This window comes from Rhea americana, unplaced genomic scaffold (assembly GCF_003343005.1).
Source record: "Rhea americana isolate MKP2758 unplaced genomic scaffold, rheAme1 scaffold_7, whole genome shotgun sequence".
Taxonomy (NCBI): Eukaryota; Metazoa; Chordata; class Aves; order Rheiformes; family Rheidae; genus Rhea; species Rhea americana.
Genome location: NW_028186867.1, coordinates 11252092 through 11280005, shown reverse-complemented (window position 1 = coordinate 11280005; position 27914 = coordinate 11252092). Strand labels below are relative to the sequence as shown.

The 27914-nt window shown below is 43.0% G+C and overlaps 1 protein-coding gene across 1 annotated transcript in view; it reads right to left on the bottom strand.

Annotated features, from left to right (window-relative positions):
* The window catches only part of NPAS2 (neuronal PAS domain protein 2), a 103649-nt gene that overhangs the window by 19694 nt on the left and 56041 nt on the right, over positions 1-27914 (bottom strand). Inside the window, exons 3-11 of the mRNA XM_085321609.1 lie at positions 26769-26917; positions 23585-23676; positions 20156-20245; positions 14258-14378; positions 13168-13281; positions 4981-5099; positions 2568-2650; positions 1860-1966; positions 494-641 (exon numbers count right to left, since the gene is read on the bottom strand). Of these exons, the coding sequence (XP_085177735.1) occupies positions 494-641; positions 1860-1966; positions 2568-2650; positions 4981-5099; positions 13168-13281; positions 14258-14378; positions 20156-20245; positions 23585-23676; positions 26769-26917 (1023 nt within the window). The remainder of the gene's footprint in view (positions 1-493; positions 642-1859; positions 1967-2567; positions 2651-4980; positions 5100-13167; positions 13282-14257; positions 14379-20155; positions 20246-23584; positions 23677-26768; positions 26918-27914) is intronic.

Below are 27914 nucleotides of genomic sequence, written 5' to 3'. Positions count from 1 at the left end.
CACTACTGCACAACATTCGAGATACCATCTATTAATTTTCAGTTTCTGCTCAGTTCCTATATTTGTGGAATTAAGAGATATACTAAAGAGCTGAGGTCAAATTCACATCCCAGTATCATTTCAGAACATCATTAGAAACCTCCCATACATCTCTTTTAAAAAACATACGAATTTCAGGAACTGAATAGTCAAGGCATGTGTTTATTCCCCATTTTTACATAAAATGGAAAAATGCTGCAGTTAATCTGTTGCTAAACTTATAGTTAATAAGTGAAACTTAGCATGGAATAAGGCTTAGTCTGCTCATTTTTCTACAGTAAACTTTCTTTCTTTCCACAGAATTCAGACTTAATTTTTGTTACATAAAAGACAGCTTCATGTTTCTAAGAGAAACTCTTGCAATAATTAGAATGCCCTTGTCCATTAGAATGTTCTTTGCGTCCCTGCCGTTTGCTACGACTACGATGGTGACACATTCGGCCGCTTTCCGTACCTTACTACCATGTGCGTGCACACAATGAACTCCGGCTTGGAGTTCCACTGGTGGTACGTGATGTAGTAATGGGTCTGCAGCCAGATCCACTGTTGTCCTTTGGTCAAAAACCGATAGCAACAAGACTTGCCCTTGCCAAACTGCATCACTGTCATCAGAAAAGATACACAGCTTGTAGCGCAACGTAAAAATGACATGAAATGCAAAAAGCGGGACAAAAATATCTATGGCCCAAGTCCTAATCGCTATTGATTTCCAWGGCGGGTAGGAGCCTAAATGCCTTTTGAGTGTGTGGGCCTGCGACTCTAATGATAAAGCAAATAAAAAGATCAGTAGGTATCTTTTTCTGACACTTTAAACAATAAATTCTTAAATAGTACAAATACAGTTACTCTTAACTTTGGACATTAACACATTGGTATCTTTGATGGTTTAAACATATTTTTTCCCTGGTTTATGGGCTGATCACTACTACCTAATTAAACAGCTAGGGTTAATTTCTAAGAGTGATCATCTTAAGTTCTATATCAGAATAATATAGGATAAAAATGCTTGAAAAGATGAATATTTTGTGCAGATGGATTTCAATGGCTGTGAAGAAAGGAGTGAATATATAGGGATAACATGGTGCTAAGACAAAAATCATATGAAATGTAAAGAAAATCCCCAGTCTGACAGGAATTCAGTAAGCTGAGATGTATCTACAGGTTTTCAAGATTCATGGACCAGATTCGTCCCTGATTTTTTTGCAGTGATTTCAAGGGGTTCTCACACATACCCATATTTAGCCTTTTTATATTTTAAAGTCAACATATAAAAACTAATTTTCTCTGTATATTTTCAGGCCACACAGAAGCAGAAAGATGGAGATGTACCAATCAGTTCTGTAAGCAAATATTTGAAAGGATWGTCTCATTTTCTTTACTTAATGAAAGGTTTTTTTTCAATTAAATCTAAATAGTTTATATTTAAATAATCATAGGTAATCCCAAATACCCAGTGAACAATATTGGGATAAATAATCTGAAAGAATTTCAAAAACATCATCTCCTCTGGGATTGCTTGAGTTATTTCACATATTTTTTACTAATTGAGCGGAGGTCAAATCTGACATGTCTTATCCGTTCAGTGAGTCTCACTGACTACTTTAGAAGGTAAAATTGGTCTTTTCACAGCTAAAGAAGTCTGTCTCAGACTGCTCAGCTCCAGTGCATGCACTGTCTTGGTGGAAGTCCAAGACATACAGCCGTGTAGCAAAGGGGAGAACCTCACCTTCGGAGTTCAAACCTATTTTAGTTGAAAGGGCATTTTATTGAAAAGAGGTGTCCCGGTTAACTCACAGCCACCTGGGCTGTGCAATACTTACGGTGTTCGTGGCACCTTGCTAGCAGCTCTAGGTCGTCTATATGATAATAGTCATAGCCAGAAGTACCCAGCACTTCGAAAGGCAAGTATCCTATAATCGGCGGTGCTCTGCGGATGGGCACAACAGAGGGAACGGGTACGGCCAGGAATCAAATAGCACTTCCACACGTTGCCACGCATATCCCGAAGCCCAGATCCAGCTACTCCACCAGGAGACCTAATCCTGGCTCCTGCTAAGAGCCATATCTCCCTGGGTCTCTGCAGAGTTGGACCGTGCAGTGCCTACGCAGTTGCCTGGTACYTTTGCCCGCATGGTTGCCTGAGGCCAGCACAGACTTTCCCTCCAAAACTCAGTGAGAACTGTGCACATCATCTGTGGCTGGGTTTTGAAAGAACAACTTCCACCACTGTGTAACAGCTAGACATTGTCTGGTGCATTACAGGCTTTGGTCCATCGATATTTTTAAAATAAATAAGAACARGCTAATTGAAAATTCTGTCTGAGAAACAGAGTGGCTTTATTTTTAGAGTCTAAAAAAATAATTCAAGCTAAAATAGTAAACATCAGCGTTTGTAGGAATTTTAGTGGTAGCCCTCCTCTTCATGTGACTTAGATGTGAAGAATAACACTATTTGAGTGAATTGCACTTACGAAAATAGCAGTAAACAAGCACAAAATACTATCAAGAGTGCTTTTCTTGTCACCAACCTGTGATCCAGGAATAAAAATTTCCATTCCAGACTGTGCCTTGAAGTGAATTCCTCTAAAGGTTCTTCAACTATGCACATCTCCTGCATGGTGAAGAAAACCTACTTAGTCAGAGTTCCAGCTTCACCTCCTTGCTTCATGCAGCTTTTGTTAGCTATAAATACACGGTACATAAGAAGATAAACCAGAAAATTCATACATCCTCTGCTAATTCCAAAGAGTAATTTATTGTATTAAGCAATGCCCACATTTCTGCCAGGGCTGGAAAGAGGAGTTCAGAAACATGACTGTTCCTCAGGGTGCCAAGGGTTTGGTGGCTTTCCTACTCAATGAATGGGGGAACTATGCACTGAAAGAGGTTTTCAGCCCTGCAGCCTATGAGGGAAAGCAGGGCACCAAGCCTGGGACAGCCAGGGTGCCCCGGCTCTGTCCCTGAGCACCCAGGTACAGGGACCACATGTTGGCCCCATYGAACAAAGGCAGTGGCTTTGCCTTTCACTTCACTCCTGCTGCCGCACCCTCGGTACAGCAACGGCAGCCAAGYATAGTCTGGCCCTTAAGACTCACAACAGCCCTCTGAGCTCATGAGAATGATAATTAGTAAATGTATTACAGGAGGTAGGACACAGGGCTCTTTGTGAGACAAAAGCTGCTTGGTGCAGAGGGATGGGAATTACACCACCATTGACAATAATTAATTATTGGGGTGGGAGGTAGCAAGGGGAGGAAGGATGGCATCGCACATGCCAGCATGCCCCATGGTCTGCTCTCAGCACAGTGTGCATCTCCTCCAAGCTCCTGGCTGCCGATCACTCCCCTCCCATCCATTTCTCAGGTTCACAGGATTCCCTGACACCTCTCTCTCTCCAGTGAGTGCTCAGCAWGTCTTGTCCTCCTCGCTCTGACACTTGGTGGATGAGGCCATGTGAGTTTGGAGACCCTGGCCTGGGACTTGCCAGTCATTTGAGAAGCCAGTGTCAATACTCAGGATTTTGTGGTTTCCAGCACCTTGTCCAGGGTGACCATTTCCCACCTTGTTACTCCTGCAGGAGGATCCAATCTTCACTGGTAAGAGGACTTTGGCCTGCTTACTGCCCCCCAATAGCAGGCTGCCCCCTTCTCCTTGGTGACATCTCCCCTGGGCTGTGGGCTCCACGACACCCTTYCATCATCCCTCTGCTACCTCTATTTCTGTTCTTACTCTTTGAGAGAGAAGTCTTTCAGGCCACCAGTATTTTCAACCTGCTCAGGACCACAGAAAAAGCTGAGGTGACACTGCCATCAAGTGTTTCTTTGATATATATATTAATACTCGCAAAGGTGAYTAAAGTTGCTGGCTGTACTGAAGCCACTGCAAAAGGTTTCACATATCTCTTTATTTCCTCTCTCCTTCCCCCTAGTGCACAGCAAAATCAGTGTTGACCAAGAATATACCCTAACGTTCAGGAGCTGTTCAGGTGCAAGCATTGCTGTGTGACACCAAAATGCCAATTCTGCCTTAGCTAGCCAGTCAGATAAATGTTTTTGACTTCATTTTAGAGGAGGAAGTCAAGACCATGGGTTAAATGACTCACCCAGGTGAATTTGTTTAGGATTTCCTGACAGCTAAAACCTCCTCTGGGCTGTTCAGAAGCTGCTTTCTCCCTAGCACTATGKTTTTTTGAGATGTTAGTTGCCCAAAGATAAGGTCATTTATTTAGAAGGATCCCAGAGCAACCTTAACCCTGGCCTCGACTACTAATACGTTTACTATGATTAAGATTTATGGAAAGTGTTCTCACTTACCCAGGAAAAAAAATCTGCTTGACTGTCAGGGCTATGAATCAGTCAAGATTGCCCTGAGAGGTCCCTGTGCTGTAATAGAGTCAGGCCAAGGGAGCAGTGATTTCATACAGGCTTTGTCTCAATTAGGCTTTTTAATCTCTTAACCTCTGAGGACGGGACATTTGATGCAGTAACTCACATTTGTTAATTAGGGAACTGCAGTGTCAGGCAGAAGTTTGAACAGTCCATCTGCATTTCCAAAAAGCAACTTTACTTTAGTATTAAGATTTGGGAGGAGGAAGGCTACCAACACAAAGACATCAAGGAACCCAAATGAAAGTGTAGATAACCACCTTCACCCTGTCCCACTGCAGACAGAACAGAAAGCTGCAATGAACAACCTAATTTTAAAGTGATATTGCAATTCCTAATGCAAGTAGGCTTTACATTTCCTGCACAAGGTGGGGCAGAAATGATATTGTTTCTAGAGATCCCGCTCACACCGATAATCCTCTTCACTGGATTTTTTATGCATGAAATGTGATATCCGTAATCCATTCAATTAGCAAAATTAAGAATTTTGCATGTACCTAGTCTGGAAATGTTTTGAGAACTTCTAAAATGAATGGGATCCAGGATATGCACTTACCTTTAAAAACTGAGGCGTTGCCAAACGAACAGTAGCAACAAAGCAGATCTGCTTTCCTGGTGATGTCCTGTAAGCCCTTGGAACAGCATCATCAAAGCCATTGCAAGTGGAGTTAGGCACTAGGTAGGAAAAAAACAAGAATCCGAATCATACAAGATTTACTCTCCCTGAATATTTTGTGCACTTGAAGAGTACTAATACTAATTTTATTCAGAAAAGTGATTTAAGAGCTTTTAAAGCTGATATGCATATATTTAAATCCAAGTCAGTCATGTTAGGCAGAAAGACATCAGAGCTTAACTTCAAGTATGAATCTTATAGGTTAATCCTGATAAAAATAAGGCCAAACCTTATTACAGAGCATAAACCAGTTTTCTTGAAAGAAACCCCACACATCCAATTGCTCCTTTTCACCACTYACAATAATTATATATGCTGCAGCATGCCTAGTGCGTTACTTCCATGAGACAGTGAAAAAAAGTGTTGGCAAGGGAGGTAGCTGAAGAGCGCTCTTCAAGTCATCAGTGGCAAAACACTGAGGACCAAAGCCAACAAGGCTTCATCGAGCTAGCAGAAATTGCTTGTGATTCTCAGCTGCCGAAATATATGTTCTCATTCTATATTTAAGGAGATCAGACCCCAATGTGCTCTATTTATTTTAAAGAAAAGATGAGGGTCCCAGGTACAGCACTAGCATCCAGAGCTGGACATTTTTTGTATGCTGATGCAGGTCAGATGACCTTCTGTCTCTTAAAACCCTGGACTAAAAGAAAAGCCAGATGTGACATGGCTACGGAATTTGTACATGTTTGTTACGTGTATTTTTCATGACTGCATGGCCTTTGTGTTGCTCTGAGGGGCCTCCAGGGCCTCCTAACTTAGTGATGTATCACCAAACGATCATGTTGCCTTAGCTTAGCCCACCATCCCATGTTATGGCGACATAATGCAAATTCTTCATCCAAATTTGKTCTGCTTAGAGATCACAGTGCCTCTCCCACGGGAGTGAAGGAAACTGTGCATGAAGCTGCAGTGGGTGCTGGGCTTGCCCCACTGGACTCTTGTCCTGCCCAAGTCACTATCCCTGTGAGGGTAGAGAGAGTCCCATCTAGCAGCTGGAGGTTGCCAGTGTTAATGTGATGCTAATGTGGAATAACCCTAATATGAAACAGTCTTTCCTTACTGTTAGTCCCCTATAACCCAACTTTATCAAGCTTTCTACAACTTGTTTCTTCTCCACAGAACACAACAGGAATAAGCCTGTCCATTCCCATGAAAATCAAGAGTTTTGTATATGTCTGGGGAGGAGTTCACTAACAGTTTTATCCTGGGATGCTTCTGCACTAGGCTTTAGCTCCCCAGTCTCAATTGCACAGATGGAAGTTTCAACTAGTTATCACATGTGCTTTTGGAGCCCAGTTCATCCTGTTACAAAGCCTTAGCATAACAATATAAAGCTAATAATAAGGATAAGGYGGTACAAGACAGAAAAGTAAGTACTCTGAGGAGAACGGGTTTAGACCACTATGTATGCAAGAATATGGCACCAAAAAGGGGAAGAAAGATTCCACGTCTAAGAAAGCAAGGCAGATGTGAACATCTGCAGAGATTACAGCCCTCTCCTGTAGTTGAGTCTTGAGGGCATGGCTTACAGGATACTAAGATAAAAAATATGGGCAAAAWTCTCCTCCTTTCACAAACAAAGCACACTTGCTCTGGAGGCCTCCTAAGAATATGTATTTGATATTCTGCTCCTGGGGTTATGTGCCTATGAGACGRCTTCTATGGGATTATTAACACAAGACGTGGAAAAAGAGGGGAAAGAGGTAGAAGCTACAGGAAAGAGGAGAATCCTGAGTAAAGAATTATTTGCTCTGTTCTGATACTATTTAGCATAAGTCAATTGATTTTGGTAGTCAGTCCTGTTTAAAAATTAATGGTAAAGCTATACACTCAAATTAAGGTCACTGTAAAAAGTTACTTCCATACCTACTACCTAATACTGTAGTCACGTTTTTAAGTCAATGGAACAGTTGCTCTCTGTAATAGCCAAGTTCAGAAGCAAATGTTTGCAGGCTGAGCTCTAAGAAATAAAAGTGAGATAAGCACATTCAGCCTCTGAAGTACAGGTATGATAATTTAACCTAGTTACCGAAAGCATGAGCTTGCAAATGACATCAGTTGCAGAAGAAATACAGAACGGGAAGTGAGATGCACTGAAGAGAGTGGATGGCCTTTTTACTTAAGCTGGTTGATGTAAACAACCTTGAGTCTGAAAAGAGWTGTATTTGCAGAAAAGAGCAGAATACATCCCTTAATGTTGCTTTTACAAAATAGGATTTTATTTCCAAGTGGTAAATGCAATACTGACAGAGCAGTAATTGTCATGTAACACAGCTATTTAGCAGATTTGGCATTTCGTCACAAGGAATGTCAAACTTAGCGGCAGTGAGTGAAGAAGCCTGGGGAGGTGAGACAGAGGCAGCCTGGCTGACAGTCCCCCAGCCTGCAAACAGGTACTCTGCCGTCACCACGCTCAAATGCTTTTGGCAAGGTCCAAGGCATTAAAAGCCAAAAAATAGCCTTGAGMGTGCAGGTAGGTAACTACCGACTGGAAACGTACCTCTCAGCCTGGAAATAACAGATACTGTAGCTGAAAGGAGCAAAACCTCTACATTTGTTTCTGAACTATTTTGTTTTCTGAATTATTTTATCAGTATTTTGAGCTTTTGATGGTTCTTTCTACAAGGTCTGTTTTACTCTTCTCAGTTCAGTAAACTTCAACATTTTTTACCAAGACTTTTTAAGCCATTATCAAAGAAAGGGATAATTGTGTATATTAAAAGAATATTCTTAGCATAATCTTGTGAACAAGCCTTCTGAAGAATTGTATTCTTTAATTCTAAAAATCCCGTGGARAGAAAAAACACACAGCAGCTTAAAGTAGCAAAATTCAGTACTGAGCTTTCTGAGAGCATCACAGAAAAATACTCTGATGTAAAATATAGCATGGTCTAGACCTATGATGATATTAACTTTCATAAGTCCAGTCCAGGTYTGGGAGTGCTTAGAAGGCCTCTGAGGAAAATGTTAAGCTGACTACAAACAGGTGGGTCAGGTAAATGAGGTAATGYGCATTTCACACTTAAAAGATCTAGGCAAAAAAATCCTTAATAGGAAATTACGAGGTTATGTGATAAAGCTAAAGACATGATCAAAAAGGTGAAACAGTTGTTTCATATATATTAGTTAGCTGATGCTCCTCGGCACGAGTTTTAACAGCTTTTGTGGCTGCTTATCACGTCTGCTTCTAGAGATACAACATAATTCTTTTGCAGTAGAAGTATTAAATTACCTGCAAGCATAATACAAGAAGATAGAAAGAAATCAATTTGCATAAATACAGGGTTTAAGAAAAAGGAAGACCAGGAACATTTTGGCTAAGATGTTAAGWATAAGTAAACTATAATGAACCAAAGCCTTTAACTACCAGAGCAACAGAGATTTTTATCTTTGGGGACACAAATCATGCCACATGAAATGAATGAAAACATGTTTAAAAAACCCCAGATGCCGCATTATTCGTTTAATAATAGTACAACAGTCAATTGCTCAGTCATTTTAACTTAGGATGCTTAAAATGTATTCTTTTTGTAACACCAAATCTCTCATTTATGCCACTTGAAAGATGAAATCTCTCCTTCCTGTTTTGTCAGTAGATGTTAAAGTTTAAAGCACTAATTTTAGCAACTCTTAAACAAACAGAATAGCAATTTCAAAAAAACATCAGCCAAACAGCCAAGAATAAAGACAGGATTGTTTCTTATAAATAAATTCAGAACATAGATGAACAGAATATTCAGTAATTAATGCATCTAAAATGAAGGAATCTAAAATGCTAATGGCAGGCAAGGCTATGCTCAATAGCCTTGGACAAAAAACTGGTCTCTATTGGTGTCTTATTTGTTTATTTTGATCTACTCCCTCCTCTTTCCTCCTCCTGTTTCTCCCCTCATCCTGTGTTGMTATAAGTTCTATGTAAATTATTTAGGGTAAGAATGGTGACTTTTTGCATAAATGCCTGTAGAGAGCCCAGCAGAAAAGATGCAAATCGCAAGCTGCAGCTTCTACTATATCGTTAATAGCAAATAGTAGCAGGCGACCGCTGGTTTTGAGCAAAACATTTATTTCTGTTTGGGTTATTCTTGTTAGCAGATGTTTATACATATGCTTATGTATGCATATGCATCTACATGCTCAAGATCAATATATCTTCCATATAAATCTGTTTATTTCCTTTAAAAGGGAATTCAGTTTGAATTAATTGTTCTAGGAGTAAAGAGAATTTTTTTCTCCCTAGCGTAATAATTTCCTTGATGGTTATTCTTATCTCTGAGACATATATTGGCTAACAGTAGAGCATCTGCTATTATTAGCATCCAGTAACTAGATACTTCTCAAGTTTCYATAAAATTGGGAACGTAAGATACACAATTTTAAATTCCGCTATACTACTTAATTATATTATTTGATCAGGCCCTCTTTTCACATAACATATGTCTCCTCTTTTAAGGGGAGCCCTTCAGGTGTTTTGGATGGAAGGACAGAGCTGCCACTTTAGAGATGCTGGTGTTCCTTTCTTCTTTCGATGAACACTTTGAAAGGCAGCACCCTAACTTTGCCCCTTTTGGGATTTTTTTTTAAGCAAATACGTCACCTCCAAAATATGGTACCCAAGCCAATATTTGTTTATATAATTGTGAGAGATTTTTCTGCGTACAAACCCACAAACAATTTTTAGAGGAGGGATAAATCCAGCTTGCCTTATCTTTTCTTATTAAGCTGCTTCGTAAAATAATTKATTCTCTCTCTTCATCTCGCGTATTTTATTGGGAGCTAAATATTTCCTTGAATTTTTCCGAGGGGGTTGTCTTTGCTCACTCGCCTTCCCCCTCAGCCCCCAGGCAAGACCGGACGGGGGCCACTGCGCGGCTCTCTGGTGACGCTGACAGGGCTCCGTCCCTGCTGGTCAGCAGCTGCCGCGACGGCACGCTGCTCCGTCGGCCGCTTGAGTACACGCAGCGCTCGTGCGAAAATCCGGATGACGGGAAAGGCTTTAATTAACCGAGCGGAGACTGAAGCACTGAGACCCAGAAATGCAGAAATACGTTGGAAGATCYTCCTGTTTGCAAGAAGTGAAATAAAAATAAAATCCTGCCTTGGGGAGCAAGTGGGCATTTCGCATCTGGGAGCAGAGAGGGAACGCGACCGTCCTCTTCCGAGCGACCCGCTGGCCATGTCCCCTCCTCTCAAGGGACTGCCGAGCCTTCRCCTCCCGTTACTGCCCTGCTTTCCTCTCCGGAGCCCCGTTAATGACGGTTATACAACCCTCCTSGACGGAAGATCACCTCTCTGGTGTGCGTGGCCTGGCTGAACGCACATCAGGGCGATTTCAGCGGCGAGGGGGCTCACGCCCGCCTCTCCCTGCCTGCACCGTCTCCCTCCCTCATGGGGCGGGGGACGGTGCCCTCGCGCCCCTCCTCCTCCTCCTCCTCCTCGGGGGCAGAGCGCCCGCGGGGCTCGGCGTGGGTCCCGTGCAGGCCGGCCCCCGGCAGCGGTCAGGGCCACGCGCCCCCTCGGCCGGGGCCCGCCGCCCGGCCGGCTCCCAGGCGGCTCTCGGGGCTGCGCTGCCTCGACGGGGCTGGGAGCGAGCGGGGGGATTAGCCCTGCAGCTCCCAGTAAAATTAGGGAGAGCGGCTAAGCCCCTAACTAACTGGCTTTCTAAGTCCTTCAGCTTAATCCGTTCAAACCCATCCGCGCACGAACTTCGCCGCTGTAAAGCCACAGTGCGGCGAAGGGGGAAGGCGCGAGGCAGGGAGAGAGGCAAGGCCGCTTGGACCCCAGCGAGCATGAGCCCCTTCCCTCGCAGAAAAAGGGTGCGCGGAAGCAGRGTAAAACTAGCGGCATTTCTGTCAAAGAGGGCCAAAGCGGAGCTGGCAAATTTTCAAAACGTTAGCAGAGGCTGAGGGAGAAGGAAAGGGGAAAGACTGCTAGGGCTGTCGCTGCGGCGACGCTACATTAATGAGAACGGAGTAGTTAAGTATTCTGACGGGATGCAGCCTGTGCAAGGGTAAAACGGCCTCTGCAGCCACGGAGCGCCTCGTGTTAACGTGGTAGGAGGATGCAGTCGGAGCGGACCCGGAAAACGCGAAACGAATCATTAAAAACAAAGGTAGAACTTGGCATCCGGCAGCTGAAAGGATGCTGGAGATTTGTGTTTAGAGAAGAACATCCTGTATCCGTCTCCCATGTGTAAAAACACGCTCTCACTTCCACTGCTGCAAAAAGCTACAGGGAAAAGCATTCCTGAATACATTCATAAGGAACAGCTCCTGCTAATTAAGCTTAATTTGCAATTTCTCTCTTTCTCCCTCCACAGCGTGCTCTACAAACTCTTTTCTTATCTTTAGCTCAGTCTTTTCCCTCCACCAGCACCTCCGAAGCGCACGATTTGGGGCCAGTGGATCCTGGGCACGTCGGAAAAGCGCTGCCCTGGGAGGCTTTGGCACGCATCTCCCCTGCCACCCGCCGCCCAGCTCTGTCCTTCACCAGCTTCGCTCAGAAAGGCAAGGGCAACCCTCCCCGCTGGGCGCCGGGGGAGGCTATGGCGCAGGTGAGAAGAAACAGAAGGAGACAAAATAAAGTGAAAGATTTAGGAAAAAAGTGGTACAAAAAAAGGAAAAAAAAGATAAAGCAGAAAGCGCATGTCTTATTTTGAAAGCTACAAACTGGAGCCTTTAGAAGCTGATTTGGTGTCTCCTGAAATCCATACATTCCCATCTAAGTTTATAAGCATTAAGCTAGGGAAGATTTCCAGGTAACAGGGTGAAGATGTAAGTTTTACATTTCTTCAGAGAAATAACTGATAAAAATGCTAGGTTATGAAATCCTAAGAGGTAAGAGGGCAATTGTAAGGTCACATTAAAAAAAATGATTGAAAGTCCTTGAAGGAAATGGATCAAAAAATCCCCTGATAGAAATATATCCTTATGAGTCAGCACCTGAAATTCGGTTTCTGCTTTAGAAAACAGCACAGCTTGCTGTGTACGTCTGCTACGCAGCCACATCTCACTTCATTCAAACTAGAAAGCATAAAGGCAGTTACATTTTTATACAAATAAAGCCTCAAATCGTATGGCACCAAACAAGAAATGCGTATCTCCATACTGCACATATGTTTCTATTCTAGTCATGTGGATCAAGACCAGAAAGTTAAATGGGGACAGGGACATTTTTTCGCAGTGTGGTGTGCGGTTTTTGGAAAGCACGATGGGGAATTTTTGCTGAGGATGACCTATTTGGAACAATACCAGCCACTTTTGAAATGCCACTCTGGAGTTCAATCAGGCAAGTAACCGAGGCAAACTTGGACGAGTAGGAGAAGGGAAAGGGATAAAAGAATATTTAATTTCTGACACTAACAGCCATGCAACAATCTGTTTATTAGGGAACACTTAAGGTAAAAATCTGCTCTTCACCCCTTGAAAGATGGTTTCCTTAGAATGACTCTGCATTGTTCATGACTACACTGATTATATCTCTCTGCTTTTTACGTGAATATCTGGTGGGGAATGTAAAATGGCAGAGTTTGAGCCTGAGGAGGGTCTAAGTGTCCTCAGCTACTTCGATGCCAGTGGAAGGTGACACGTCATGGCAGCGTGGTGTGTTGGATGCAGGCACTCAGTTACGTGGCACTACAGCATTTCCCCAGAGCTCCCTGGAGAAAGGTGAAAAGGCAGGTGCTTCAGATTACCAGTTCTGGAGCAGGCCTGAGCTCATATTTTACATAGTCAGTCGATAAGTCAGCAATCTTATTATTTAGCTGATAGGCACGGTCTTAGCACCAGGTATTGGTGAGCACAAACAAACCCTCCTCCAAACACTTCTTTATACACAAAGTTACCCAGAATCCAGGATTACAATTTATAAGTGAACTAACACAATTTCAGACTTCATAGGTAATTATGGAGCTTTTGGAAATCCATAGCTAGATCTGTGTGAAATGAGATTCATCCCATAATGTTAGATATAGTCCTTTCAGTTAACAGCCTGTCTTGTTCTATGGAACCATACTTATATTTTATTTTGCATAGCTAAAGTAACATTTATACAACAATTAAAGCTTACCATTGCTGTAAGACCGAAAATTTCCTACAAATTTTATGTATTCATATGTTGGAAATTCCTTTGGGTTCAAACTTCCTCTCAGAAGATGACAATAAAACTCTAGTTCATTGTCAGCTGGATTGTTAAAAGAAGAAGAAGAAGAAATAAATATACTATTTAAACTAAACACAATGAATGGTGCCTTTCAACCCCAATCTTGCAATCGGCAGCACGAGAGCAGCTTGTTACTACTCAGATTCCTTTACATCAATGTACTATAAATTGCAGGATCAGCGYATCTATAAGAAAATGCCTTGCAGAGATCCAGGATGTTCAGCACTATGCACAGGTCTGGATATAGCTAACTTAACACATTTTGCAATTAACTCACCGTTCTCTTACACCATCTTCTTCATTAGGAGTTTCACTGGCATAACATTGTTGTATTGAAGTAGAGAAATGGATTTATAGCTTTTTTCTGTTTAGGCTTTTCATGATTCATAGCTGTTCTATATCTCATGCTGGAAAAGTGTGCCTAATTACCTCAAAAATATCTATTAAATTAACTTTGGCACATTAGCTGTCAGCTGCAGGTTTGGTATCTACAGTAGATTAAGCAGCTGTACATCTTACATTATCGTGTGTTTTCTGGATGAGGCAAAGGAAAGGATTTTTAAGAAAAACAAAATTCAATTAGAAAAAGAATTGTGATAATTTTACAGATATTTTTCAACTATAATGCAAAACAAAGGTACGTAACATTAGCATAYCTCCAAACAGTATCTTACTTCAATAAGCTGAAATATCAATTAAGATGTGATTTGTCTCAGGCGAACTCCCAGTTTCCATTGGCTAACCTATTTTCCTTAGCTGTCTCAAAAGATACAATGTTTAATAATTAACATAACTGCAAGCAGTCATAGCCTGATAAAATAAACGCGAGGAGTTTCATTTTCAAGTAGTACCAAAGGTCATTCCAGGTGGCAAGATCTTTTTAAAACGCTACGAACTTAAAGTTTACATTGAACGTTACATAAAAACTCTTTCGGAGAGAAAATTCCTATCCTGCCTATGCTTTTTCATTTATTGGGAATGATAAAATACAACTCACTTTTTAGGTAATCCGATGAGGCAGGATCTGTCATAAGCACACAAGAAGACAACATCTTATAAATCTCTGAATGTTCTTGTTCCGGGAGGAAATTTAACAAGTTCTGATCCAAGACATCGCACTGCAAAAGAAAAGAAGTCTGGAGAAAAACGGAAGCGCAGCGGCACACGTGCCCTGCCGCGCGGTGTGCGCCTTCCCCGTCGGCCCACGGAGCCCACGGCTGCCACCGCTTCAGCGGGGGACCGGGCAGGGACACGTGGCAGGGCAGCTGCGAAGCCTGGGGGCGCTCCCGGCAAAGCCCCCCAGAAGAAGGGCCAGCTCACGGGTGAGCTGCGCGGGCCCTTCTCGGCGGCCCCGTTCTCAGCACGAGCTTGAATGGTGCTCCTACGCCGTGCCTCGGACCGCCGGGCGCGCTGGGCATGGCTGCACAGCTGGAGCAGAGGACCTGCGGGAGAGCTGGAGAACGGGACACGTCCCTGGCCATCGGCCCTGGCGGCGGCAGCCGTTGCCCTCCCTCTACGGCCACCGGCGGATCGCGCCAGGGAGGTGGGAGCCAAGGTGGTCTGGCCATCGCTTCGCAGCAGTGACTGTCTCCTGGGACCAGGACTTCACTGTGCCACCACTGCCAGCCCCTTGGCCAGCCCTGGACTCAACGCTGAAGGCCTCAGAGCATCTGCAGCCTCCCCGGCAGCTGGCAGGGAGGTGAAACCCTGCTGAGACCTGCGCAGGATCTGCGCGACCGATCCCGAGATCTGGGTGTGGAAAGAGGGTATCAGTTTGTGCCAAAGGGGTTACTGGCCCGCCATGGAGAAGTCAAGAGCGCGTCACCAGGTTGCCAAGGGGCAGCTCTCACTGCATTCAGCTGTGGTGACAAACCTGAAGCTAGAAAAGCATCTGAAAGGAAGTCCTAAGGTAAAGTAACCCTCTCACAGCTTTAACTTACRTTCGTCTCGCTTGAGACTACCTCAGGCTGAACCAGCACACTGACACAGCTTCATGTGTTGTCAGAGCAGCTGCTATCAGGCTGTATTTCATGTTGAAAATGTGTTAGCCCTGTATGAGACTGGCAAGTTATTAATCATCATCATTTATTTATGTATTTACTGAAGATTTTGCTCTGCTTTCCACACACGCCTGCTGTTCTGTGTGGAATTTATACTTCAGGTATTGCAGTGCATCAAATCGACTTTGAAAATGATAGTGCTACAGATTATATACTTTTCTTAAATTATTGCTTTAGATTGTTAAACTGTTTTTATTTACAGTTTGAGCTCATTACTTGAATAATCCTTTTGCTGAGAATATTTGAAAACTATTTTGGTGACTTATTTAGTATGTACCTTATTAGTATTCATCCTATTGATACTGCATAGGATTCAGTTATACATATACATGTATATATGTATAATGTTTATATTCATATAAAATGCATTACATTGTTCATGTAATTTTAGGTATATGAAGAAATACAGAGATAGAAAAATCTCCAGGAGTGAGCACCTGATGGGAAGCTGCGGTGACAAGTCCTGTTTGAGGCTAATGGTGAGACCTTGGGAAAGTAATTTTTCCTTCTCATCCCTTTTCTACCTGGAAACACTAGATAACGAAAAGTATATCCACCAGTTTTGCATAAGTATCATGAGGGTTAATTAATCTCCAATACACTCGTCAACAGTTGTAGAAGGACTGGAAGGACCTACTTGTGGTAGGCTGCATCCTTACCCTCACGTATGTGAGCTATCACAGCTCCTGAAACTCAGTGCTGCTTAGCCAGCAGCCTGGGGATGTGTCAACTTTTGCTTTCCATATTGGCCAAGTTCAGATTCAAAACATATTATTAAGTCTGCAGCATCTTTTCTAATTAAGATTATTTAATTATTGAGGCCAACAACTATGTTTATGGTAGGCATTGCAAGAGACTCTTTTTCTATGCACCTTCCTCAGAGTAACCTGCCCCCCCCCTGCTTGCATGAACACTATCTATTAACTGATTTCATCAACGTAGAGGTCCTGGCATTTATATTTTTTTTTAATTCTGTCATGTACCATATCTAGAATTTAATCTATTTAATCTTTTCTGTTGGGGATTACCACTTTTGTTTTTAACAGGTATGAACAAAACAATTAGATTTATGAATGTGAACAGAACAGTAGATTTATACTCTTGCCTCCTGCAGGAGTTAGCCCCACCTGTAGAACAGCACACAGAACAGAATTTCTTGATCTTGCACAGATCAAGAATAAATCAATATTCTTGAATCAATATATCAGTCATGAATACATCAACAGTCCAAATATAGAACAGGCAGCAAATACTCCACAGTCTCACTGGAGTTGCAGGAAAAGTCAAGCAAGCTCCTCAGAGCTAACTCTGCACCCGATCCAAAAAACAGACAACCAGGGCCATGACAAAAGGGTGGCAAGTGGAGAGGGACAACATCTGGTCACCAGAGACAAAGATGCACCAGTTGCAGGGGAATGGTTTGCAACTTTGTCTAATTATCCTAATTGCTCAGCAGGGGCTGGTTCTGCCCCACTGGCAGGCACAGCCACAAAAAGCATTGCTGAACGAGGCAGGCAAAGCGGGTAAGAGATAAATTACAGTGCCTGTGAGCAGAGTGGTTAGATGAACTACATTAATGCATATTTATGCTGCTAAGCTTTGAATCTACTCTGCACCTTTAACACTGTGGATCTTGCCCGTTAACAGAAACTTCTGAGTATTTATCTCTGATAGCTGTGACAGGAAAAGAAACACCTTTGCCTAAATGAATGACGGTCAGTCCTAAAAACAGCGCACAGCAAATCTGCCCCTAGTTCTCTGATGGTTTGGTGCATAGCTCAAATATCTGTGCAGCTTGAACAAAACAGCTGCACTCCAATGTGGAGCTCTTTCCTCACCTTTTCACTGCTCTTTTGGGAGGAGGAAGGTAGAGGAAAGATGATGAATAATTCCTTATCGCAGGGAAGAGAAGCAGGGCAACCAATTAACAGAGTCACTACAAGAGTGGGAAGGCAGAGGGACGTAGATGAGACAGGCTTCTTTCACACATCCAAAAACCAAGACAGCTCTGCTGTTGTGTTCTGGGATTCGGCCCTGGATATTACAGTATGAATCTGTMCATGCTGCAGCCATGTCTATTGCTTCCCTATAATATGGCATACAAAACTTGTGCTAGGTCCTGGATTTGCCCAGCTTAACATTTTGCTAAAGCATCTAATGCAGCAGTGCAGCTGTCTGAAATCCGTCAGGAGCCCAGAAGGAGAATGAGCCCTCCCACGGGAAGCTCCACACGCCCAGGACCTCCCTGCCACTGGCCGCTGAGGACCTCATGGGGGCTGGCTCTGAGCCGGGACACCACGGCAACAGGACTAAAGCTGGGTGAGAGGGAAATATCTCCAGGAACAGTGAGAGGAGCATGATTTTGTGCCTCTTGCCCACCAGCTGGTAAGTTGCTCCTGCTTGAGCCTGTGGGAGCAACATCCACAAGAAATCTGTCTTCTCCTGCAGATGGGAAATAGTTACTCTGTTATCTTGTGTTTTCCTGTTTCCCTGCATGGAGCAGGTAAGAAGGGACATGGAGGGTCCTCCTCCAGAGACCTGCATAGTTTTGGAGATATAACGTAACATTTGATTGGACAACCCTACAAGTTGTGTCGAGATTTACGGGAGGAACTTGACTAATGTTTAGTCTTACAGCATGGGATCAAGCTCTCTTTACATCAACCAGTCCTAGGAGTGGCCTCTGAATCTTGTAAGAACAGATAATTTAGAATTACAATGGAGGTTTTGAAAAGTTTCATGGAACTTACTGCAAGCAAAGCTGTTTTAAAAAGAATTAGATACATTTGGCCCCAGCACCAAGGTCTTTCATGATTTTAATGAAGAAAAAAGGACATTAGATTTCTCGATAGGGGCCCTCAGAGCCCTGGCTTCGCATTCTGCCCGGTTATGGTTCCTACTCAATGCTCAAAGCAGCAGATTTGCTGAGCATTTTTTTCCTGCAGCCACAAAAGAGAAAGAATTGGCATTTTGTCCCTCAAGCAGTGACTAAAATTAAATTACAAATAGCCCTGGAAGTAAAGAAAGTAAGCCACATAGATTTTTTAGATAGCACTCCTATCAAATTTAAAAATTAAAAAGACATACAGAAAGAACAGCATGGGACTAAAATGCCCGGTATGCTGCCTAACTGCTCAGTTGGACCTACAGCATGGCCATACCGATTTGCACATCTCAGGGAGAGAGCAGCCTTTATTGCTCACTCAGTTGCAGGATGCACGCAATCTCTCTGCAAGGGTGGGTGGACGGGGCAACTTTTAACCACAGTCACTTCATCAGTCCTGAGAAACATCTGTGGGAACTTCCTCTGCTGCATCTGGGCCTTGGCAAGCTGGTCCCTGGCTTGGGCTGCTATTTGCAGTGTTACTTCAATGCAAATGAAGAATAACGATCATCCTTGTCCTCATTTTGGACCGGGTACCATGCAAGATTATAATATAAAGCATGACTTTGGGAGAGTAAAACAAATTTAATCTCCAATGGGCCAACTCAGGACTTAGGAGCCTGAATCTATCTATGTTCAGACAGGGCTTGAGATTTTAGGGGCGGGGATTGAAATATGTGTTTATGTGACTGTTCTGAAAAGTGACTCTTTCCAGCAGCAGATCTATAGTTTCCACTAAGTATTTGGAAAAGATAGCAATAAACTCCCCCAAACTGTGAAAGTCAAAGAGACTCCATGGAAATCAGTAAATGTATGAAGGCCCCACAGATTGCAGGACAGGGCTCTCTCTGCCTTTGCAATAAATGTAAATGTCAGGAAACAGTCAACTATCGAGTTTTTCAGCTGTTAAGGATTAAAGAAAACTGAAATGGATAGATTTAGCTCAATCTACTGTTGCATAGCAATATTCTTGCTTTTACCGGGAGCTGCTGCCTTTCATCAAGTCCTTTAAACCTCAGAAGAAAATATTTTTTGTTCATACTACAGCAACGTAGTGTGCGTGAAATATATTTGGCTTAGTGGAAAACATAACACATATTTAATGAAAACATAAGCAAGGGAAAAATAATTGTAATTTTCCTAAGTACATGGAGTGCGGAGGGGAGGTACACTAATGATTTGGCAGCTATTTTTTTCTCCTGGGTATGTATTTATTTGAGACCAAGCTACTAAAATCGAAAGTGAGAATTAATCTTTAATTATTATAACATTTCTCCTAGAGCAGCCTTAGCATCAGGAGTAGGGTTCAAAGCTCCACTGCTCCCGCAGCCCAACCAGCGGCACACAGGAGCATCTCCAAGAGCAAGCTGCAGCAGCCCACGGGTAAATAAGCTGTCTGAAACTAGAGCATGAAGCACCAGCTCCAGCACTGCCASCCAGGAGTGGAGTGCATTTGCCTTGGGAAATGAGTATAGCTGCAAGGAGCAGCCCTAACAAGCTCAGCAGCTACCACCAGTTAATTCAGGGTGCAATCCCACTCCTCTGGCTTCAACTGGGATTTTCTCCTTTATAGCAGCAGGAGCAGGATAAGGCCCTTAGTGAGCTCCTTGACAGGCTGCCAGGAGCTCTGGGGCTGTTCCCCACTAGCTTAGAAATCAGAGATGGAAAAGAGTAGCCAGGTCACCTCGTCCTTCCCCGGTCAGAGTATTCCTGCAGAGCTTTGCCGAAATGCCTCATAGCAACAAAATCCTGAAGTGTATGAATCACGCTCACAGAGAACAGAGCTGATCAACAGCAACGACCAGCATAAATCCCCACGTTTTCAGGAAAACATCCCCTCCACCCTCTTCTCGTTGGCTCTAAAAATACGGGGCCTGATCCTATGACCACCACGATTTAGACAGTGACCAGATGCCGTTGTAGCAGAAAAGCTTATGCCAGAATTACTCACCGGTAAATGCCCTAGAAGAGGTGTAATGCTGTCAGACACGTAGATGATGCTTCCGCCTGTGGTTACTGCTATAATGAAGCCATCTAGTGCCTAGGGAAAATATACAAGTGGGGAGTGCTTTAATAGGGATGAAGGGTGTAAACAGCACGTCTCACTGTATGTTGATCAAAACCATTCTACCTCAGCACTATATTGTCATCAGGTTGTAGGAATGTTATCTCAAGTCGCAGAACAGTAATTCTCTGATTTTACAGTCTGATTTAACTTTTACAACACTCTTTGTAGTGTAGTAAAACCTACTACTGAAGCAACAAAGGGCTCACAGGAACATTTCATGTCTCAGTTTTTAAATTAATCACACATTTTAATAATGCAAAATGACTAAGACTGGATCCCTTGGAAGTTATTAAAATGAACATTTGAGCTCTGTGTAAATATCAAAAGATGATGAAAGGATGCAGTCCTATCTCAAAATGGTAGTTCTCTGCAAAACCCATAAATCTCAGCTTGTATTAATGTAACATTGTATATAGCTGGGCTTTCATGTAAGTAAAAGCAATGCAAATGAACAAATAATCCTTAGTCTGAGTTTTAATTGAGTGATTTATTTTAAAGGTCATGGTTTTAGATTACTCATTCAAGGAGAAATTCACCCTTCTGCAGAGTTTCTGTCTCACTTCTGTCCCACCTTGCAGTAAGCCCTTTCACTCCTGGGACTGAAGGGCAGTACCAGCTGTCAGTGCTGTCCTCTGCAGAGCAGCAATGTTGCCTTCAAAATTAGTTTCCTCCTCATCCTGAGCTGCAAAGTTTTGAGTTAAATCTTGCTCAAAGTTAAATCTAGCTAGATTTCCAGCTTTAAAGCTAGATTTCATCTACTCTGAGTAGAACCCCCCAAATAATTAAGAGTCTACACCAGGTGCTCAGGGACTACATTAAATCCTTCCCACTGAAATTAAGACGTCACTGGTGAACTTCCAATGCCTTTTGAGTGCAGCAGGCTTGAGTCCTTTTTGTCAGTTTATTGGTGATCCGGAGTTGATGTTGACTGCAGTATTTGACCAGTGCAAAGACTGCAGACACGAATGAGTCAGAACCAAGTTGGAGGATACGCTGGAGGAAATACTTGTGCAAAAGACAGGTGAATTGCAAACAGCCTGATTAGGGTGACACGGAGCTACAACAGCTCACTGCAGATCCCGGCATCCCTCCAAGCCAGGATAGCAGTTGCTCCTGTGAGCTGCAAAACATCCTTCCCCCTTGCTGCCTTCAATAAAGAGAAGGATTCAGAGAGTACTGGAAAATGCTAATTGTTTTTTCTTTTTTTTTTTTTAAAAAAAGGAAAACACAAAGCCTTGAATAACGACACAAACATATGTTCCTCCTTCCAGAGAATGCTGAGCACCCACAATTATTTAAGTCAATGGGAATCTGCTGGTGCTACAATCCTTTGAAAAGCAGGTCAATAACTTATACACTGGTAGAAGAGTGTGTGTTTAGCATCTCTGAAAACCCTCCAGCTGCAATAGCTAGTTTGATTTTGTTAAGCTAAGTGCGGAGAATATGTTTTTCTTTAGTACAGTACATTCAAGCTGTTTTCTAAAAAACATGATAGCTGTTAATCCATAGAAGAGAGCAGTGGTTTTACAAGGCAGCTGGATTGTACACGTTACTATGGTGAGGGTTTTTTTTTTTTTAAATCAAGTCTTTGTATAATTTGCATTGGATATGAAATAAAGTGACTCACATCAGAATTTTGTGGTAAAATCAAGTTAATGTATGCATACATAATTCTATTTTTATTTACTCACAACTAGCTCTTCTAATATTAAGATGGCATATCCCCCATCAGAGATTTCACTATTGCAACAATAGTAAGTGGACACAGAGATCCTAATACCAGCTCTTATGCAATTTGCTGACAGTCTTTTTATGGTATGAGAAAAGGTCGTTTTTAGGAAAGCCAATGCATTACTGCAGTCAAATATACTTTGATTCTTTTGAACCAGTGCTTAAAAGAAATCCCTTACCATTTTTCCATAACAGAACAGGGAACATTTTAAGCAGACTTGTCCGAATGTTAATGAAACATGATTAGAGGAAAGGCAAAAAAGAACAACAAACAGCTGGCTCAACAAGACATCCCAACACCCAGGGTTAGCTGGAAGGGCATGGAAAATCAAAGTAGCAAGCAGTTTATTTATAAACTAGGAAACTAAAAGCAATTGTTTTCATCTAAAGTTGTATGGCAAACAAGCAAAATCAACAGCCAGTCAAGACATCTGCCAATTTGTTGCAATCTGAGGGAAATATTTTAATGCAAGCTGAAGGAGTTACGTATGTTAAATTCCTACACGCTGAAATGAGAATCTGCAGTTGTCAGTTCAATGTGAACATGAAGCCTTTTTACCCCAAACCAGGAGAAAACTAATCGCAACGAATGGAAATGGCAGAGGGATTAGAGATCAGAGAGTCCCGGAGCGCCGGGAAGGCGCTGCCACTCCGCACCACCCTCGTGGTGCTGAGCGCTGCTCCGGGGTGGCTGCTCCTGCCGGCAGCATCCCCTGCCCACAGCCAGAGCCCGAATCCCGCGCCACGCTCGTGCTACGTGCGGCAACCATGACGGAGACGGCGCTCCCGCGCCCCAAAAGAGGGAAAGGCTGCTCTTAAGGGACGCGGCAGAGCCGTGTAGCCTCTGCGTGCTCGGTGCTGGGGGAGATCATGGCTAAAGAGGGCTCTACTAAGCTAAGAGAAAAATGCATTTCAGCAGCTCGTTTGCATTTCATCTCAACCCTGCATAAACGCCATTGAGTCACCTCCCTTCAAATCCCAGCTAGCGTTAAAAGTGCCCATGGTATAATTTAAAGATAATTTAAAAACTATCATTGCAAAATAACTATACTCCCTGTTACAATAAAAATATGTTTGATGAGAGCCTTGAAAGTTGTTATAGTAGAAGTATTAACTGTATCAAACCAACAGGAGCTGTCAGTTTTTATCTGCTTATACAGCACCTAGCACTAAGGGGACCTGACACTGTAGTTTTTTAGGTACTACTTTTGCATAGATATTAGGTAATAATAATGCATCCCCAAGAACAGGAGGAAAAAACGCTGCTTTCCCTTTTGCTCACCTCTGTTTATACTAATAAAATGTAAACTGTGAATACCTCTTGTGGCTTGCATTTTTTGGAAGTCTTCGTGCACTGTCCCTGGCTGTGGCAGCACCATGCATTGGTACTGCCCCTCCAAGAACGAAAATGAATATGTGGGACTSTAGTCCCTGGCTCCAGAGGCAGCTCTGCTCAATGGTCAAATATGGGAATAGCTGAAACCTCCTATTTTGGGATGGCAGACAACGTTTTATTCTAGAAGTATGGGCATTTCCGCATCCATTTGACATAATTAGCAAAAAACATATAGGCATGTTCACCTCCAACATCAGCTGGGTGAATTCTTCATTGCTGAGGAATGAAGGCTTCCAATCCTGCTGAATTTCAGAAATCTCTGTCTGTGCCGAGACTTCTAGACAAACAGAACAGTGCATGTTTTAAATTCAAAGAAACTTGTATCTTGCAAGACTATACATGAATTGCTGTGAAAGGATAGAAATCATCTCTATATTCATAAAATGTGATTTTCAAGCAGGAGATTTGCATACAGAGTGAAAGTACAACAAATATTTAAATGGGGCCCGATCCTGAAATGTTYTCCTTGAGCTTTACTCAGCTCGACTGGAACTGGCTACAGTGGGAGCTTGCATTCACATAGCCATTGACTTCAATCAGCCTTATTGAAATGAGTATTGATCAAAAGATAAGTGCATGAAATGAAAATCAAGGCAAGGATAAGCACACGTCAAAGAGGTGGTTACAATTTACTGAATTTTCAAAATTGGGATGCCAAAGAGTTGACTTCAGCCCATGCCTCTGCGCCAGGAGAGCAGAGGAGCAGCAGGAGAACCCCTTTGGAGGAGCCCCGCAGGGCTGTGGTCCCCAGCGGCGCGGGCTTTTGTCTGTCCCCCAGCACACAAGCAAAACATGAGTGCTTCAGCAGCCTGACGCTGGAGCTGCCGCCTCCCTCTCCCGTGCCTGCTGCCAGCTCCAGAGAGCGGGGCAGAGGGGGAGAGGGAGCAGAGCACCAGTGTCCCATCCCCAAATCCTGCCTGCAGGGCGGTCCCCTACGCTCCGAGCCTGCGACGACCACCCCACTGCGAGACATGCTCGCGGCGTTTTGCCCCGCTGCTTGGCCCAGGAGGGCCTGCAGCAGCCTGCGGGCACAAGCTCCCTGCCAGCTTTCCCTGGAGGCGTGCAGGTGCGCTGGGCTAAAAAACCGCGGCGAAACCCGGAGCCAAACGAAGGCTAGCCGGGTGCACTTGGGTAAGCTGTTTGCTCCAAATAACAGTGACTCATGTTAGCTTTACCCAAGTAACGCATTACTAAACTTGTCAGTCAGTGTTAKGGGGAACAAATTTTATGATGTGGAGAGACTTGTGCGGGTTCGGCTTGCTGTTTGCTCTGCTCCTCTAAAAGCGCTCTTGAATTCCAGCGCTGCACTGAGTGGGATGCTGAGTGCAGCATGTCCTTTCCTTTCAGCACCACCTGCTAATTAATCTGATTGATTAACACGTACAGAGCATGTAATACCCAGTGCTCCCCACGCCGAGCACATTGGAAAACTGGCCAGAGAAATGAAAATGGCTAAATGATATTAAAGGCAGTAAATTTATAACAGTGCCTGTGCATATTGTCTCCTAGAAATAAATCAAAGCCTCTATTCAAGCTTTATTAGTGGAGATGCTGCTGTTTGCTTCTAACAGCTTACGCAGCTTGCTTTCTGCACTGCTGGGGGTTGTYGCTGATGGCACAGGGGCTCTCCAAAGCCAGGACGGTTTGATATGGAGCTTTCAAAAGCAAACTAAGGAAAAAGAGAGACCAGATTTCTATTATGTAGTCTCAGAATATAGGATACTTTCAGCAGATCGATTGCATGGAAAAGATGCTATATGCAAAACGTAACTGCTAGAAGAATTACTTGATATGTGGCAGATTCCATGGATTACAAAGAAAGAGACTGTGTATGAAACAGAGAATCTGAAAATTGATCTGCTCCTCTGTTATAACTAAAAACTTGATTTAGCCCAGTAATTGCAAGAGAAAGATGAACCTGATCCAAACTACTCTGAAAATAATCAACATTTTAAACTGTGCTTCTATGTATTATACTGTGTGGCTACTAATCTAGTTTAAAAATAGATGTCATTTGCTTTTTTTTTTAGCAAGTGCACAAAAATGGTCACAGTTTGACCCAATTGCTTTATAACAATTTGTGGTGTCTTTTACTTAATTATTCTTCTAGAAATGAAGTGCCTTTTTGAGTAAATTATTTGGGCTATCAGCTACTCTTGTCTACACTTACTCAAATCCCATGTGAGCGCTCCTTGCTTGGATTTATAACTGAGCATAGTCACATTCTCCTTTACTCTGCCTTGGGCAGCTAAAAAAATAGATATATTATTACTGTCACTTTTTAATAGGTATATACAATTATCAAACTTTCAGATGTCCTAGTCATTCCTTCCCATATGAAATCATCTTGTCTCTGGTAAAAATTCATTTCAAGAGAAACTTCACTCTAACAACAGAATCACTATAATTATTYCCTCTGTAAGTTTGACGCTTGCGACTCCATTACGTTGGGTGTCATGATGGAAGAGTTTTTACGCTCTTTTCCACTTCGCCCAGAGCTCCCCAGGGAGCGTGGGTGGGAGACTGCGAAACGAATGAAGGTGAGCCAGGAGACAGGGTGCTTTAGCTCGCCAGCACCCATTCTGCCTTGTGGAAACAGGGATGTTCCCCACGGGCTCTCCCTGAAGCCCTTGGCCTCTTTCGCACAGGAGCAGAACAAGAAGCCCCCATTTTAAACCAGCCCCAGATGATTTATAAGGGAGAAGCACTTAAATTGTATTTTTTTTTCAAGCTGTTGGCTGAAGTCCATGTGTCAAGGAGCCTGCTGCTCACYCTTCTCTCACCTGCTGGATACTAGACCAACCAGACTACAACGGTCGGGTCAGAAATCGCTACTATGGTGAGGGCATATTTTAAAAATATTTAGCAGTCACTACTAAGTGTGTTTTAAAAATAAGCTCCTGGCCTTCCAAGCTCAAACTTTACAACTGCACCTGCATGCTGTGCAGATGTGACAGACCTTTTGCTTGTGCAAACTGGATAGAACAAGCACATCAAGTGCCCATGCAATGGGAATATTGCAGAATTCCAGGGAAAGAAGTCTCCTCTCTGGTCCAGATCCCCAAATCYCTGTTCAAAGCATCCCTCTTCACCAGGCACGCTGCAGGGCAGTGCTGCCCTACCTTCCCTTCACTCCCAACATTCGCCCCCTTCTCTGGCAGGTTGAGGGTTGTTCTCAGCTAAAGAGCTGCTGAGGAGATGGATTTGGGCAGCTCAGTGCCTGCTTATTTTCTCATTAGAAGTTATGAGACAGAAACGAATACCTTGCAGCAGTACTTTTAGACCCCTTGAGCCATTCTGGTGGTCACTGAAGGAACAGGATATTGTACTAACACTGGCTTATTGCATGAAGAACTGCGGTAAATTTACCATTGTGTTTCTGCAGGAAGCCAATGACTTTTTCCAGCACTGTAGTTTTGTCCATTTTGCGGGTGTTGCCTGGAAGCATGGAGCTGAGCTCTTTAATGAGAACATTAAACTGATCGCGTCTCTTCTTCTCAGACTTGTTACGCGAAGCCCTGTAAACAGGGTGGGAAAAAAAAATAAAAGATGAGCAGACCAAGGAAAATTCTGAAGTTTTAGAACTAAAAAGTCTTTAGAAAGTGTGTTGAGATTACAGACTCCTTGGAGAGAGTCTGTTTCTGCTGCTGTGTTTGAAAAGCTCCAAGGAAGAAAGGACCTGGTTTCATTCAGGGTGTTTTGGCACCATCATAATACTATCAYTAAGACTGCAGATAATCTCTTAAGTGAGTGCCCTTTAACATTTTTCTTTATATATCAACCTAACCACGAGGAAGTGTTTTCTGAATTGTTCCCTTCAATGCTGCAATTGTTCTACTTGGAGGGTATTGCCCAGACATCCGTAGCCACGTGAAAGTAAAAAGGAATATAACYTATAAGACTTGTTTGTTCTTCTGAAAGGTCCTCAAGCAAACAAGATTTGCTTTGTTAAATACATAAAGATCTAAAAACCTAGTTACATGTAGACAGGAAAAAGAAGCCAGTAGGCCAATCCTCCTTGTGAGTTTTTAAATCCATGCAAACTYCGCAGTACTTCATAACGGCTCTGGAGGCACACTGGTGAAAATCAGAGCAGAATTTAGCCCAGCATTTACGCTCCCCCAAGGACCAATATGGCAATAAGCACTTTCAGCAGAGAAATTGCAGCAGAGGCTTCTGGAGGTTACTACTGACAGAGGGGTAATTTTTTGTTTGTCTTGCTCTCAACCCTGAACACACTTGGAGATACACTGGATAGAAGCCAATGCTTGATTATTTTACAGCTTTGAACACAAGAGATTGGGTGGACACTGCCTGACTGATTCCAGCCTGTTCTTACTACAATGCAAAAGGCTGTCAGAACAAGATGTGAAAAGCTCTCTCCTTATCCTRTTTCTGTACAGTTCAAGGGAACCTGAAGAGCATCAACATTTTACTTTCTCATAATTCAATCCTCACTCCACTTCAAGCTCAAAGAGTCTTGAGCCTCCTAAAAATAAAACACCAACCATCCAG